General features: G+C 44.6%; 1 protein-coding gene across 1 annotated transcript in view; it reads right to left on the bottom strand.

Annotated features, from left to right (window-relative positions):
- Nucleotides 1-6,349: 6,349 nt before the first annotated feature.
- The window catches only part of LOC118387464 (whirlin), a 139,373-nt gene continuing 129,102 nt past the window's right edge, over nt 6,350-16,620 (bottom strand). The window contains exons 10-12 of the mRNA XM_052525635.1: nt 16,295-16,452; nt 15,656-15,778; nt 6,350-7,723 (exon numbers count right to left, since the gene is read on the bottom strand). Coding sequence (XP_052381595.1) covers nt 7,541-7,723; nt 15,656-15,778; nt 16,295-16,452 — 464 coding nt within the window. The 3' untranslated portion in view covers nt 6,350-7,540. The remainder of the gene's footprint in view (nt 7,724-15,655; nt 15,779-16,294; nt 16,453-16,620) is intronic.

Genomic DNA, 16,620 nt, shown 5'->3' with positions numbered 1-16,620 from the left:
GGAACACTGACTGCAAGCCAGGCCTAATCGCCCAACATCAGGGCTTGACCTCAGTAATGCTCTTGTGGTTGAATGGAACCAAGTCCCCGCAGCAATGTTCCAACATGTACTGGAAAGCCTTCCCAGAACAGAGGAGGCTGTTATAGCAGCAAAGGGGGGACCAATTTCATAATAACCCCATGATTTTGGAATGAGATGTTCGTCTAGCAGGTGTCCACATAATTCTGGCCATGTAGTGAATGAGCAGAGGGGAGAGATACATTAGAATGACCAGTCTACGGCTGCATCAAAATGACAACCTATTCCCTACACAGTGCATTCGGAAAGAATTTAGATCCCTCCCCCACATTTTGTTATGTTACATTCTTATTCTAAAATGGATTAAATACTGTTTTTTCCTCATCCATCTACACACAATACTCCATAATGACAAAGCGAAAACAGGTTTTAAGAAATGTGTGAAAATGTATAAAAAATAAATAACAGAAATACCTTATTTACATAATTATTCAGATCCTTTGCTATGAGACTCGAAATTGAGCTCAGGTGCATCCGGTTTCCATTGATCATCCCTGAGATATTTCTACAACTTGATTGGAGTCCACCTGTGGTAAATTCAATTGATTGGACATGATTTGGAAAGGCACACACCTGTCTATATAAAGGACCCACAGTTGACAGTGAATGTCAGAGTTAAACCAAGTCATGAGATAGAATGAATTGTCCGTAGACTTCCGAGACAGGTGTCGAGGAACAGATCTGAGGAAGGGTACCAAAAAATCTATTCAACATTGAAGGTCCCCAAGAACACAGTGGCCTCCATCATTCTTAAATGGAAGAAGTTTGGAACCACCAAGACTCTTCCTAAAGCTGGCCGCCCAGCCAAACTGAGCAATCGGGTGAAAAAGGCCTTCGTCAGGGAGGTGACCAAGAACCCGAAGGTCACTCTGACAGAGCTCCAAAGTTCCTCTGTGGAGATGGGAGAACCTTCCAGAAGGACAACCATCTCTGCAGCACTCCACCAATCAGGATCAGGAGTGGCCAGATGGAAGTCACTCCTCAGTAAAAGGCACATGACAGCCCGCTTGGCGTTTGCCAAAAGGCACCTACAGGACCCTCAGACCATGAGAAACAAGATTTTCTGGTCTGATTGAAACCAATATTGAACTCTTTGGCCTGAATGCCAAGCGTCACATCTGGAGGAAACCTGGCACCATCCCTACGGTGAGGCATGGTGTTGGCAGGATCATGCTGCAGGGATGTTTTTCAGCGGCAGAGACTGGGAGACTAGTTAGGATCGAGTGAAAGATGAACGGAGCAAAGTACAGAGAGATCTTTGATGAATACCTGCTCCAGAGCACTCAGGATCTCAGACTTGGGTGAAGGTTCAACAACCCTAAGCACACATCCAAGACAACTCAGGAGTGGCTTTGGGATAAGTGTCCTTTGTTGGCCCAGCCAGAGCCAGGACTAGAACCAGATCGAACATCTCTGGAGAGACCTGAAAATAGCTTTGCATCGACGCTCCTCATCCAACCTGACAGAGCTTGAGAGGATCTGCAGAGAAGAATGGGAGAAACTCCCCAAATACAGGTGTACCAAGCGTGTAGCATCATACCCAAGGAGACTCAAAGCTGTAATCGCTGCCAATGGTGCCTCAACAAAGTACTGAGTAAAGGGTCTGAATACTTATGTAAATGTGATATTTCCAAATTGCAAAAAATGTCTAAAACTGTATGTTTTGTCATTATGTGTTATTGTGTGTCGATTGATGAGAGGAAAAAACTATTTAATCAATTTTAGAATAAGGCTATAGCGTAACAAAATGTGGAAAAAGTCAAAGGGTCTGAATACTTTCTGAATGCACTGTATATAGTGCACTGATTTAGACCAGCACCTTACAGGCCCTGGTCGGAAGTAGTGCACTATATAGTGAGCAGGGTGCCATTTGGGACAGAGCCCACATCTGTGTTTGTTTCCAAGTCCATGCCACAAGACAGGACACCTGCCTCTCCATCATATTCGCTGATTAATCACCCTGTCATTGGATTGGAGTGATTCCTTTCATCATCTCTTCCCCTCTGAATTACTCTGTAATATGGGTTAAAGAGAAAGCCAGACTGTTATTAACACCAGATCCAGGGTCAGTAATAATAAGTAATCCCAATACATTTTTTAAAACTTTATTGAATTCCTCAAAGCCTGATATGACGTGGGGAGACAATTACGTTGGACGCTTGGGCATGGTTGAATGGCTTGGCATCAGAGTAGACAACTGACTGTATGTCTATAATTTAATCACATTTATGCGGTGTAGTTAATGTGTTACTAAGATTGTTTGGGACATTTCAAGACCTGTTATCGGTGTTTGAAAGAGTCCCTGTGTGTGGAGTCATGCCTGAGTCAGTGTGTGTGGAGTCATGCCTGAGTCAGTGTGTGTGAAGTCATGCCTGAGTCAGTGTGTGTGGAGTCATGCCTGAGTCAGTGTGTGTGGAGTCATGCCTGAGTCAGTGTGTGCAAAAAGAAAGTTCACTGTAGACATTACGCAATGTCTCAGAGCATGTTAGAAGCAGAACGTGGATTGACCATTGTGTTAGTATTTGATTTTGTGTGTGTGTGTGTGTGTGTGTGTGTGTGTGCCTTTCCCTCTCTCCTGCATCAGGTCAACCTGTGTAATGTGTGTGTGTGTGTGTGTGTGTGTGTGTGTGTGTGTGTGTGTGTGTGTGTGTGTGTGTGTGTGTGTGTGTGTGTGTGTGTGTGTGTGCCTTTCCCTCTCTCCTGCATCAGGTCAACCTGTGTAATGTGTGTGTGTGTGTGTGTGTGTGTGTGTGTGTGTGTGTGTGTGTGTGTGTGTGTGTGTGTGTGTGTGTGTGTGTGTGTGTGTGTGTGTGTGTGTGTGTGTGTCTTTCCCTCCCCCTGCATCAGGTCAATCTCTTTTGCTCTCTGATCCTTGCTCTGCATTCTCTGCCCATCTCCAGTGCAACAACGTAGAAACAATGTTAGACACAGTACACCTTCCTCTCATCCTTCTCTCTGAAGGGCTGTCTGTGTCATATGCACAGTGTAAAGACATGGCTCAGAGAACAAAGCCACCATTTCTGAAGCTATGCAATTCCTCCCAGATAGCAGTGTTTAATAGTGACTGCCTTGTGGATAGGAGGAGGACACACTCACACACTCCCACACACGCTGAATGTTAAGCATTTGAGGTGGCATTGGCAGGGAATAGGGCAGTCTTCTCATGATTGTGTCTCATACTCTAAGTATGCATACAGAATACTATTGCATCCCAAATGGCACCCTATTCTCTATATAGTGGACTTCATTTTACCAGAGCCCTATCGGTCCTGGTCAAAACTAGTGCACTATAGGAAAAGGGTGTCATTTGGGATGCTGCATAAATATACAATGATTGAAATGATGGAAAATCTCTTATCTGAATGGGGTGAACAAAGCACTTGTATGTTAATGGACATCAAGAGAAACCTGACTTAAACTTGATGGTTATTGTTGCTACATCAATAACTTCTATCTGTCCCTTTTTCTGTCTCTCGTTCTCTCTATCTGTCTCTCTCTCTCTGTCCCTCTCTATCTGTCCCTTTCTCTGTCTGTCATTCTCTCCATCTGTCTCTATCTGTCTCTCTCTATCTGTCCCTTTCTCTGTCGTTCTCTCTCTGTCCCTCTCTATCTGTCCCTTTCTCTGTCTGTCGTTCTCTATAATAATAATAATCTATCTGTCCCGACTTACAGTCATCTGTCCCTTTCTCTGTCTGTCGTTCTCTCTCTGTCTCTCTCTCTCTGTCTGTCATTCTCTCTATCTGTCTCTCTCTCTCTGTCTGTCGTTCTCTCTATCTGTCCCTTTCTCTGTCTGTCGTTCTCTCCATCTGTCCCTCTCTATCTGTCCGCTATAATGCTAAAACTCCCCTGAATGGCACATGTACCGCTTCACTCTCTCTCCCCCCTCTCACCCCCTCTCCCTCCCACAAATAATCCTCCACAACAACTACTGCACTTCTCAGTTCTTTCATTGGTCTCTCTCTCGCTCGCTCTCTCTCTGTTTGTCTCTCTGTGTCTCTCTGTCTCTCTCTGTATCTCTCTGTCTCTCGCTCGCTCTCTCTCTGTCTGTCTCTCTGTGTCTCTCTGTCTCTCTCTGTGTCTCTCTGTCTCTCGCTCGCACTCTGTCTGTCTCTCTGTCTCTCTCTGTGTCTCTCTGTCTCTCTCTGTCTTTCTCTCTGTCTTTCTCTCTGTGTCTCTCCGTCTCTCTCCGTCTCTCTCTGTCTTTCTCTCTGTGTCTCTCTGTGTCTCTCCGTCTCTCTCTGTCTCTCTCTGTCTTTCTCTCTGTGTCTCTCTGTGTCTCTCCGTCTCTCTCTGTCTCTCTCTGTCTTTCTCTCTGTGTCTCTCTGTCTCTCTCTGTGTCTCTCTGTCTCTCGCTCGCACTCTGTCTGTCTCTCTGTCTCTCTCTGTGTCTCTCTGTCTCTCTCTGTCTTTCTCTCTGTCTTTCTCTCTGTGTCTCTCCGTCTCTCTCTGTCTTTCTCTCTGTGTCTCTCTGTGTCTCTCCGTCTCTCTCTGTCTCTCTCTGTCTTTCTCTCTGTGTCTCTCTGTCTCTCTCTGTCTTTCTCTCTGTGTCTCTCTGTGTCTCTCCGTCTCTCTCTGTCTTTCTCTCTGTGTCTCTCTGTGTCTCTCCGTCTCTCTCTGTCTCTCTCTGTCTCTCTCTGTCTTTCTCTCTGTGTCTCTCTGTGTCTCTCCGTCTCTCTCTGTCTCTCTCTGTCTTTCTCTCTGTGTCTCTCTGTCTCTCTCTCTGTGTCTCTCTGTGTCTCTCCGTCTCTCTCTGTCTTTCTCTCTGTGTCTCTCTGTGTCTCTCCGTCTCTCTCTGTCTCTCTCTGTCTCTCTCTGTCTTTCTCTCTGTGTCTCTCTGTGTCTCTCCGTCTCTCTCTGTCTCTCTCTGTCTTTCTCTCTGTGTCTCTCCGTCTCTCTCTGTCTCTCTCTGTCTTTCTCTCTGTGTCTCTCTGTGTCTCTCCGTCTCTCTCTGTCTTTCTCTCTGTGTCTCTCTGTGTCTCTCTGTGTCTCTCCGTCTCTCTCTGTCTCTCTCTGTCTTTCTCTCTGTGTCTCTCTGTGTCTCTCTGTGTCTCTCCGTCTCTCTCTGTCTCTCTCTGTCTTTCTCTCTGTGTCTCTCCGTCTCTCTCTGTCTTTCTCTCTGTGTCTCTCTGTGTCTCTACGTCTCTCTCTGTCTTTCTCTCTGTGTCTCTCTGTGTCTCTCTCTGTCTTTCTCTCTGTGTCTCTCTGTGTCTCTCCGTCTCTCTCTGTCTTTCTCTCTGTGTCTCTCTGTGTCTCTACGTCTCTCTCTGTCTTTCTCTCTGTGTCTCTCTGTGTCTCTACGTCTCTCTCTGTCTTTCTCTCTGTCTTTCTCTCTGTGTCTCTCTGTGTCTCTCCGTCTCTCTCTGTCTTTCTCTCTGTGTCTCTACGTCTCTCTCTGTCTTTCTCTCTGTGTCTCTCTGTGTCTCTCTGTGTCTCTCTCTGTCTTTCTCTCTGTGTCTCTCTGTGTCTCTCCGTCTCTCTCTGTCTTTCTCTCTGTGTCTCTACGTCTCTCTCTGTCTTTCTCTCTGTGTCTCTCTGTGTCTCTCTGTGTCTCTCTCTGTCTTTCTCTCTGTGTCTCTCTGTGTCTCTACGTCTCTCTCTGTCTTTCTCTCTGTGTCTCTCTGTGTCTCTCCGTCTCTCTCTGTCTTTCTCTCTGTCTTTCTCTCTGTGTCTCTCTGTGTCTCTACGTCTCTCTCTGTCTTTCTCTCTGTGTCTCTCTGTGTCTCTCCGTCTCTCTCTGTCTTTCTCTCTGTGTCTCTCTGTGTCTCTCCGTCTCTCTCTGTCTCTCTCTGTCTTTCTCTCTGTGTCTCTCTGTGTCTCTCCGTCTCTCTCTGTCTTTCTCTCTGTGTCTCTCTGTGTCTCTACGTCTCTCTCTGTCTTTCTCTCTGTGTCTCTCTGTGTCTCTCTGTGTCTCTCTCTGTCTTTCTCTCTGTGTCTCTCTGTGTCTCTCCGTCTCTCTCTGTCTTTCTCTCTGTGTCTCTCTGTATCTCTACGTCTCTCTCTGTCTTTCTCTCTGTGTCTCTCTGTATCTCTACGTCTCTCTCTGTCTTTCTCTCTGTGTCTCTACATCTCTCTCTCTCTGTCTCTCTCTGTCTTTCTCTCTGTGTCTCTCTGTGTCTCTCTGTGTCTCTCTCTGTCTTTCTCTCTGTGTCTCTACGTCTCTCTCTGTCTTTCTCTCTGTCTTTCTCTCTGTGTCTCTCTGTGTCTCTCAGTCTCTCTCTATTTCTCTTTTCCTCTTCCTGATTGCCATGACTTGCTCCTCATAACTGTTCAATTATTGGATAAAGTGCTTCTTCAAGTTCTTAGCATCAGCTCTCCATCAATCCACCGTGACTTCTGCCTGTTTGTGTGCTTGTGTGTTTGTGTGGTAAGATGGCATGCCTGTGTGTGTATGTGCTGGGCCACATGTGTTCTGGGAGTGTGTATCGGAGAGAGCTTCTGCAGCAGTTTCCTTTCCCAAATGCCTCATTACTACCTCTTAGTAATTACTATGTGACGCAGGCCCCTGCAAGCCCCTTGTGTAAACACAAATAGTACGGCTGACTAGCACTGCCAGAGAGGGCAATTAAAACACAATCATCTCCATTACTCTTCACTTGGGGACACATTTGCAGAAAAGGGACTTAACAGTACACTTTGAAGAATTCTACTTTTTAAGCATGTAAGATAGTAGGTTTCTATAATTCATAGATTATCTTTATGTATATATCGTATAGTATCTACATTTGTACATTTACAAAAACAAACTCATTGGAAAATGGTGTTTCCTCCTGCCTCTTCCATCTGCTGGATGGAAGGCTGGCTTGCGTCCCACCTTATTCCCTATTTAGTGCACTACTATTTACCAGGGCACATAGGGGGGTTCTGGTCAAAGGTAGTGAGCTATATTGGAATAGGGTGCTATTTGCGACACAGCCTGTGTCTCTTGCGTGTGCTGTTAGTCTCTCAGACACTGACCGCTAACTGATCACTAACTGACCGCTTCAGGAGCATATCTTCTGCCAGAGCTCTAGTGCTGATGGCGTCATTGTCCAATTGTCCATTTGAGATCCACAGGATGATGCCACTAGCCAACACAGATAGAGTGACAGTACATGAGATTGCCATAAACACATACAATAAGGTGTCCAGAGAAATTACTGCTGCAGGGAGTATCCTAAAAACCAAGGTCACAAGGATGGTGAAAGTCCATGAAAATCAGAAATCATGGCAACTTCTCAACTTAGAGTGCAACTGTGTCCGTGTCTAGTTTTGGGGCTAAAGCTGGAGGATGTTGAGGATGGTGAGGCCAAGTGACCAGATAAAGGTTGGTAGATGAACCAATGTACAGAACAGTGTGTAGGACTATGCCGCTTTGCCCCCACAGCCACCCCCTATCCTCTCCAGCTCTGTAGCCCCTGTCCCTCCTCCCTCCTTCCTCCATGATAAGAGTCTCTCTCTCCTTCTCTTCTTCCTTTACTTCCTCCTACAGTGCCACGTTGAACTCTGTGACCAGGAAGTCCACGTGTTCTCTCTCTTTGGTCTTGAAAGCCTCAGCGATGAGGCGCGCTGCGTCCCTGTGCTCCCGGCCCCTCAGGGAAACCCCGTTTACCTCCAGGATTACCTGACCCACCTGCAGCTGCCCGCAGTTGTGTGCCGAACCGCCCCTCTGAGAGAGAGAGGGAGAGAGAGAGAGACCTAGAACATTTATTTGTGATAAAGAGAGCACAAACAGACGACAAACACTCGTTGGCACATCGTCACTGTTACAATTACTAATAAACCAGGAAGCAAAAGGACCTTTGTGATCTCATCTCTCACCACTGTTCCAGTCCCTCAGCTCAGCTCAAATCCAATCAAATTGTATTTGTCACATGTTTTGTAAACAACAGGTGTAGACTAACAGTGAAATGTTTACTTACGGGTCCTTCCCAACAATACAGAGAGAAAAATAGAAGAAAAAAACTAGAAAAAATGATAACACGATGAATAAATACACAATGAGTAACAATAACTTAGCTATATACACGGGGTACCAGTACTGTGTTGATGTGCAGGGGTACGAATGTATGGAGGTCGATATATACATATAGGTAGCCATCTCATTTGGAATGTTCACATGGACTGTGATGACCTGAGAGACTAAAGATACTACAAGAGTAAAACCAAAGATACTGGTAACTAACCCAAGATATATCACCGGCATCGTTTCCAATGAGAGTAAATTAAGCATAGTGGGCAAAACAAGCGAGCAGGTGGGCAAAGCCAACCTTATCTTATCTTGAGCTAGCAAGATCCTAGATCCTATCCTAGCCTTATTTGAGCATGTATTTGCATATTTCCGTTAGGGAACGCCTTCCCTGTGAAGGCCTTCTCCTTCTTAACACCATTTTTTGCAATTTTGGCAAAGGGTCAAGTCTACAAAACTTTGACACTGTTCGTAACAGACTGTAGTTTTGGGAACTAAAAACTGTATTGAGATCGAATGTTTCATTGATGAGAAGAATGTCAGCCAAGTTTCATCAAGCTTCATCTTCTCCCACCATTTTTTATATCCAAAGTCAAAAGGCCTCCTGCGGGGCTGGGGGCTGGGATTAATTTTTATTTTGTACAAAATGTATATAAATATAGGACAAAACACACATCATGACAAGAGAGACAACACAACACTACATAAAGAGAGATCTAGGCAGCAACACATGACAACACAGCATGGTAGCAACACAACATAACAACAGCATGGTAGCAACACAACATGGTAGCAGCACAAAACATGGTACCAACATTATTGGGCACAGACAACGGCACAAAGGGCAAGAAGGTAGAGACAACAATACATCACGCAAAGCAACCACAACTGTCAGTAAGAGTGTCCATGATTGAGTCTTTGAATGAAGAGATTGAGATAAAACTGTCCAGTTTGAGTGTTTGTTGCAGCTCATTCCAGTCGCTAGCTGCAGTGAACTGAAAAGAGGAGAGACCCAGGGATGTGTGTGCTTTGGGGACCTATAACAGAATGTGACTGGCAGAACGGGTGTTGTATGTGGAGGGTGAAGGCTGCAGTAGGTATCTCAGATAGGGGGGAGAGAGGCCTAAGAGGGTTTTTATAAATAAGCATCAACCAGTGGGTCTTGCGACGGGTATACAGAGATGACCAGTTTACAGGAGTATAGAGTGCAGGGATGTGTCCTATAAGGAGCATTGGTGGCAAATCTGATGGCCGAATGGTAAAGAACATCTAGCCGCAGGAGAGCACCCTTACCTGCCCATCTATAAATTATGTCTCCGTAATCTAGCATGGGTAGGATGCTCATCTGAATCAGGGTTGGTTGGCAACTGGGGTGAAAGAGGAGCGATTACGATAGAGGAAACCTTATCTAGATTTAACTTTAGTCTTCAGCTTTGATATGTGCTGAGAGAAGGACAGAGTACCGTCTAACCATACTCCCAAGTACTTGTATGAGCTCTAAACCCTCAGAGGTAGTAATCACACCTGTGGGGAGAAGGGCATTCTTCTTACCAAACCACTTGACCTTTGTTTTTGGAGGTTTTCAGAACAAGGTTAAGGGTAGAGAAAGCTTGTTGGACACTAAGAAAGCTTTGTTATAGAGCATTTAACACAAATGGGCCAGCTGAGTATAAGACTGTATCATCTGCATATAAATGGATAAGAGAGCTTCCTTTTGCCCGAGCTATGTTGTTGATGCACTATATTTGGTTCTAAAAGGATGCTTCAGATTTCTACATCTTGACAGACATCAAGCTAAACTAAAGTTACTACTTACTATAAGACTATGTTGGTGCTGTTTAGGCCCAGGGAGCATCTATTGAAGATTTGATGCAAAAGTATATAATCCTGAATGAAATGAATCTGTTAGGAATTGTGAATGGTTGTGAATACTTTATTTGTGTATTAGTGTGAGTATGGTGTGAGTAAGTAATCATTCAGGAAGAGCCAGAAACATAGGGCTCTATTTTAACAAACCTAATGCAATGGTAAATCTAAGCGCAGGCGGTAGCGTTATAGGTTGAGGATCATGTCAGAAATATTTATGCTATTTTCACTATCACAATTATCAGCAAAAAACTTGGTGGCATTGAGCGAAAGGTCAGGGTTCTGATGAATAAAAAAGTTGTGGGTGTGTAGAGGCTTGGCCCCTCACTGGCCAATCAAAACATGCTCAATGGCGAAATATTTGGTTGCTTCAAGTTGTGTATTTATTGCCTTGGAATCAACTCCAATTCCGATGTTAGTCCGTTAGAGTTTGTTAAATGGCTTACTGAAACGTAATAACAAAATGTAGACCTGTTTTTGCTAAATTTGTTGACCCATTTGCAGTCCACATTGTTCTAACTAATTGTATGGCTTTAATAGCATTCACACTGATACAGGGGCTAGGCCTAATGTACATTGTATTATAGCTGAGCATGGACAAGGCAAATATTGAAAATAAGCTAGATTAAATGAATTATTGATAAGGTGTAAAAATAGAACAAATAATTCTAATCAAATACTAAACAAAACAACTTGTTTTAAATAGGCTATGTCACACTGCGGGCATATAGTATTAAAACAATGTAAACAATGCAGCTGGATAAAGATCCACTATAAAGAGAAAGGGAGAATGTCCACTCACTGTCATACTGCTCCCAAATAGGCCTGTGTTTTCAGAACATAATCGGAACAATTTTACGGATCAGATCGTATTCACACATCTTCAGAAGTTGCATTCCAAGCGCACCACAGACGTTGTCACGATAAAACCAGGAAGGTGAATCATTCTATGTTCGGTTATAATACAACTAAACGAAAAATAAGCAATCTATTCTTAAAAACCCCCAGCAATAAATAAATGTAAAATGTAATGAATGATATCATGAAATCACCAATATTAAAAAGACACACATTGCTGTTGAACCAACCTTCATTATAGTAGGCCTAAGGGAAGGCTTCGGTTTTCAACATATGAAATAGAAAACTAGCGATTTTTACAGGTTGCAGATAACTTCTAATTACGAGGTTCCCCGGTATCTTTCGTTTCATGATGGGCATGGACATGTAGCCTACATCATGGCGGGGTTTAACGTACATCAAAAACGGGACCTGTATGGCTAAAATAATGTGGGCCTGCCTACAATGCATAGATAACAAGAGAACACAGCTTTGATGATGATATTTTAACAAAGCTTTGGTGATATTTTAATACAGCTTTGGTGATGATATTTTAATAAAGCTTTGGTGATGACATTTTAAAAACGCTTTGGTGATGATATTTTAATAAAGCTTTGGTGATGATATTTCAATAAAGCTTTGGTGATTATATTTTAATAAAGCTTTGGTGATGATATTTTAATAAAGGTTTGGTGATGATATTTTAATAAAGCTTTGGTGATGATATTTTAATAAAGGTTTGGTGAGGATATTTTTAGTTTTTTTATATTTAAAGCTTTGGTGATGATATTTTAATTTATGTGGTCCTTAGCTCAGTTGGTAGAGCATTAACGCCAGGGTAGTGGGTGATATTTTAATGAAAGCTTTTTGTCTGCTAAATGCATATATTATTATATTATTATATTAGGATATTTTAATCAAGCTTTGGTGATTAAGATTTACTTCCAAGCGGTCTCAGGAGGCAAACCCTTTATCAATAGTATTGACTACTCCGCGATTGCATTGGGCATCAAAAGCCTTCATTGAAATCTCCCATGCCTGTCTGTCACTCGCCTGCCTGCCTGCCTGCCTGCCTGCCTGCCTGCCTGCCTGCCTGCCTGCCTGCCTCTCCCTCTCTCTCTCTCTCTCTCTCTCTCTCTCTCTCTCTCTCTCTCTCTCTCTCTCTCTCTCTCTCTCTCTCTCTCTCTCTCTCTCTCTCTCTCCCTACCTCCCCTTCTCTGTAAACTTTCTGTCTAAATCCCCTTTATTATTATGTACCATCTTCTCTTCCATCTCTCTGTATATCTCTCTCCCCTTCCTAGCTCCCTGTCTCCCTCCCTCCGTTGCTCTCTTTGATTTTGAATATGCTGATTTCACGGTCAGAGCCTTTGTCGCTCCCCTCGCAATCAGCGGCACTTTTATTTTTCATTAGCATCTCACCAAAGCATATTTTGAGCGGGATGGCTTTCAGTGGTTCTCTGAACTCCACAGAACAGCACAGCTCCCTCCCCAGCCCTCCTCTCTCCTCACTCTTTAGGTTAATCAAAAGAGACACAAACAGACCTGAACAGAGCAGAGCTACAGCCAGGTACGGTAGTATTACCCTCAGTTCAGCCAACCCTTTATTTCACATAACAGTCACTGCTCTCAGTGGATGTACTCCTTCAGGTAAAGGGAGAGAACGGGATCAACTCTTATCGTCTTGATTAAACAAATGAAAGGGTGCTTGGAACCCAAAAAACACATTTAATGTACTCTTACAGTTAGACATTCATGTAAAGCACCTGGCAAGGGTAAAGGGCAATATTTACCTGAGCTGGACTTGAACTAGCCACACCCACGGACGTCTAACCTTAGTCACGACATCACAGGGTTGATCTTTGACCCTATTGCTATGGCTACTGTAATATTTAAATTTAAACCCCTAATTCTTTGCAGGGGTTTTTCGCAAGCATACCATTAAAACACGGAACATGCTGCATAAATAATGGTGCCGGGGGAAATGGCTGCCGTTTTACGGGCTCCTAACCAATTGTGCTATTGTGTGTGTTTTTTGTATTATTTGTAAATTATTTTGTACCTAATGTTGCTGCCACTGTCTCTTTTGACAGAAAAGAGGCTCTGAAAAGTCAGAATAGCGATTGCTCACCTCATACTGGACAAAGATTTGTATTTAACAAGTCAGACGCAATGTCATTCGCATGAAGAAGAGACGGCGATATATAGGATCGGGGTGCCTTGTAAGAATCCGACGGCGAGTGGGTAATCCATCTCTAACATCAGTCCTATTAGCCAATGTGCAATCATTGGATAATAAAATGGATGAGCTCCGATCAAGACTAATCTACCAACAGGACATTAAAAACTGTAATATCTTATGTTTCACCGAGTCGTGGATGAACAACAACATGGATAACATACAGCTGGCTGGGTTTTCTGTGCATCGACAAGATAGAACAGCTGCCTCCGGTAAGTCTGTGTCTATTTGTTATTAACAGCTGATGCACAAACTCTAATATTAAGGAAGTCTCAAGGTTTTGCTCGCCTGAGTATCTCATGATAAGCTGTGGACCACACTATTTACCAAGATAGTTTTCATCTATATTTTTCATAGCTGTCTATTTACCACCACAAACCGATGCTGGCATTAAGACTGCACTCAACGAGCTGTATAAGGCCTTAAGCAAACAAAAAAATGCTCATCCAGAGACGGTGCTCCTAGTGGCCGGGGACTTTAATGCAAGGAAACTTAAAATCTGTTTTACCTAGTTTCTACCAGCATGTGCAACCAGAGGGAAAAACTCTAGACCACCTTTACTCCATACACAGACACGAGTACAAAGCTCTCCCTCGCCCTCCATTTGGCAAATCTGACCATAACTATGTCCTCCTGATTCCTCTTACAAGCAAAAATTAAAGAAGGAAGTACCAGTGACTCGTTCATTACGGAAGTGGTCAGATGACGCAGATACTAAGCTACAGGACTGTTTCGCTAGCACAGACTGGAATATGTTCCGCCATTCTTCCGATGGCATTGAGGAGTATACCACATCAGTCACAGGTTTCATCAATAAGTGCATCGATGATCTCGTCCCCATAGTGACCGTACGTACATACCTCAACCACAAGCCATGGATTACAGGCAACATCCGCACAGAGCTAAATGATAGAGCTGCCGCATTCAAGGAGCGGGACTCTAATCAGGAAGCTTTTAAGAAATCCCGCTATGCAATCAGACGAACATCAAACAGGTAAAGCGTCAATAATAAGATTGAATCCTACGTTCGCCGGATGTGACAGGGCTTGCAAACTATTACAGACTAAAAAGGGAAGCACAGCCGCGAGCTGCCCAGTGACACAAACCTACCAGATGAGCTAAATGACTTCTATGCACGCTTTGAGGAAAGCAACACTGAAGCATGCATGAGAGCACCAGCTGTACTTGATGACTGTGTGATCACGCTCTCCGTAGACAATGTGAGTAAGACCTTTAAACAGGTCAACATTCACAAAACCGCAGGGCCAGACGGATTACCGGGACATGTACTCTGGGCATGCGCTGACCAACTGGCAAGTGTCTTCACTGACATTTTCAACCTGTCCCTGACCGAGTCTGTAATACCAACATGTTTCAAGCAGGCCACCATAGTCCCTGTGCCCATGAACACCAAGGTAACCTGTCTAAATGACTACCGACCCCTAGCATTCACATCTGTAGCCATGAAGTGGTTTGAAAGGCTGGTCATGGCTCACATCAACACCATTATCCCAGAAACCCTAGACCCACTCCAATTTGCTTACCGCCCCAACAGATCCACAGATGACGCAATCTCAATTGCACTCCACATTGCCCTTTTCCACATGGACAAAAGGAACACCTATATGAGAATGCTATTCATTGACTACAGCTCAGCGATCAACACCATAGAGCCTTCAAAGCTCATCACTAAGCTAAGGACCCTGGGACTAAATACCTCCCTCTGCAACTGGATCCTGGACTTCCTAGCGGGCCACCCCCGGTGGTAAGGGTAGGTAACAACACATCTGCCACACTGATGCTCAACATGGGGGCCCCCCAGGGGTTTATGCTCAGTCCCATCCTGTATTCACTGTTCACCCATGACTGCATTGCCATGCATGACTCCAACACCTTCCTTAAGTTTGCTGATGACACAACAGTGGTAGGCCTGATCACTGGCAATGATGACACAGCCTATAGGGAGGAGGTCAGAGACCTGGCAGTGTGGTGCCAGGACAACAACCTCTCCCTCAATGTGATCAAGACAAAGGAGATGATCGTGGACTACATTGACGGGGCTGTAGTGGAGCAGGTTGAGAGCTTCAAGTTCCTTGGTGTCCACATCACGAATGAACTTTCATGGTCCAAACACACCAAGACAGTCGTGAAGAGGGCATGACAACGCCTATTCCCCTCAGGAGAGTGAAAAGATTTGGCATGGGTCCTCAGACCCTCAAAAAGTTCCACAGCTGCATCATTGAGAGCATCTGGTTGCATCACCACCTAGTATGGCGCATGTGACAAATAAAATGTATAATTGCTTAGCATTGTCTCATTGTCTCAGGCCCCCTGAGTGTCAGAGCCCTGCTATAGAGTCTATTCTGAAGGTTATAATCACCCCTGGTAAATCTGCCAGTCCTCTGGAGTGGAGGAACAATGGCATGGCAGCCAGGGATCTCAGTTTGAGTTCTCTTCCAGTGTGAAACCACAGACTTATCTGACAGAGGCTGTGTTGTGTAGCCATGTGTGGAAGAGGAGGCGGCACGGGCCAATGGCAGTGCAGAGTTGCAGAACACAGAGTACCATGGCTAGATCAATTCTGACAGGTGCAGGAGATTGTCTGGCAAGTTGTCATTTCGGAGATGACTTGAAAAGGGAGGGGTGAGAAGGGTGAGGGGCATGAGGGGTATTCTAGGCTGTTTGAGACCCACCTGTATGGTGACGATGCGTGGCAGGGGCTGGCGAGTGTTGGCACCTCCTTCGATGGCGATGCCCAGGGTGCTGGCACTCTTTGCCACCCTCACCAGTGTGGAGCTACGCTCCAAGAGACCCGGCTGCAGAGAGAGAGAGATAGAGAAGAGAGGGGGCATAATATAACTCACCTTTTTACTCAAATATTCACCCTGGAGGCCCATTAACTCTTTTCTTTTGCACCTTTGTTACACATTGGTCCGCCCATAAAGGTAGGAACCAATCAACAATTTTCCCACCACCTAACCACTAATCAGCAATAAGCATAAAGGGACAGGCAGAGGAAACAAGAGACCTCTAGCGCAGTATGAGATGAAAGTGATTGAATAGATGAGAAATCAGTGAAAGGACAAAAATGTATCAATGAGCAAAGAAAGAAAAACTGTATGTGCATAAAGAAAGAATAAAACAGAAAGAAGTTAGGATTGAGAACAAGCTTCAGATAGAGTGAGCAGTGACAGAGGACAACCCAGCTCTGTTTGTCTGTTTCTCTTCTTGTAATTTCTCCCTTTCAGCTCCATCCATCCATTCATCCATCCATACATCTCCCTCTTTCTCTTTCTGTGTCGTCTTTCTCCCCGCTGGTGTGTCCTCCTCACCGGTTTGGTGGTGCTGTCCCCACGTGCCCCCTTGGGGTCTCGTGGGGGGCGTGTGTGGGGACTGCTTTCCCTGCTGAGTCGCCCCGACTCGCTAATGTCCACCCCGCTGTCCTCACTCAGTGTCTGTCCACTGTCTGACAGCTGGGACAGGGTGGCACCTTGGAGGGGATGGGTGCAGAAGGTTAGAGACTGGCACAGGGACACACTCAGGCAGAAATACATACATCCATGATTACACATAAACATGCACTTCCTCTTATTTGTGTAACCAATCCTTCACGTCCAAATCTGGAGTCCAACTCTGGCTTTTCCTCCAACCTACTCCC

The sequence above is a fragment of the Oncorhynchus keta genome, chromosome 9 (genome assembly GCF_023373465.1).
Source record: "Oncorhynchus keta strain PuntledgeMale-10-30-2019 chromosome 9, Oket_V2, whole genome shotgun sequence".
Taxonomy (NCBI): Eukaryota; Metazoa; Chordata; class Actinopteri; order Salmoniformes; family Salmonidae; genus Oncorhynchus; species Oncorhynchus keta.
Note: the sequence above shows the minus strand (reverse complement) of the source record. Positions and strands in the feature narration are given on the sequence as shown.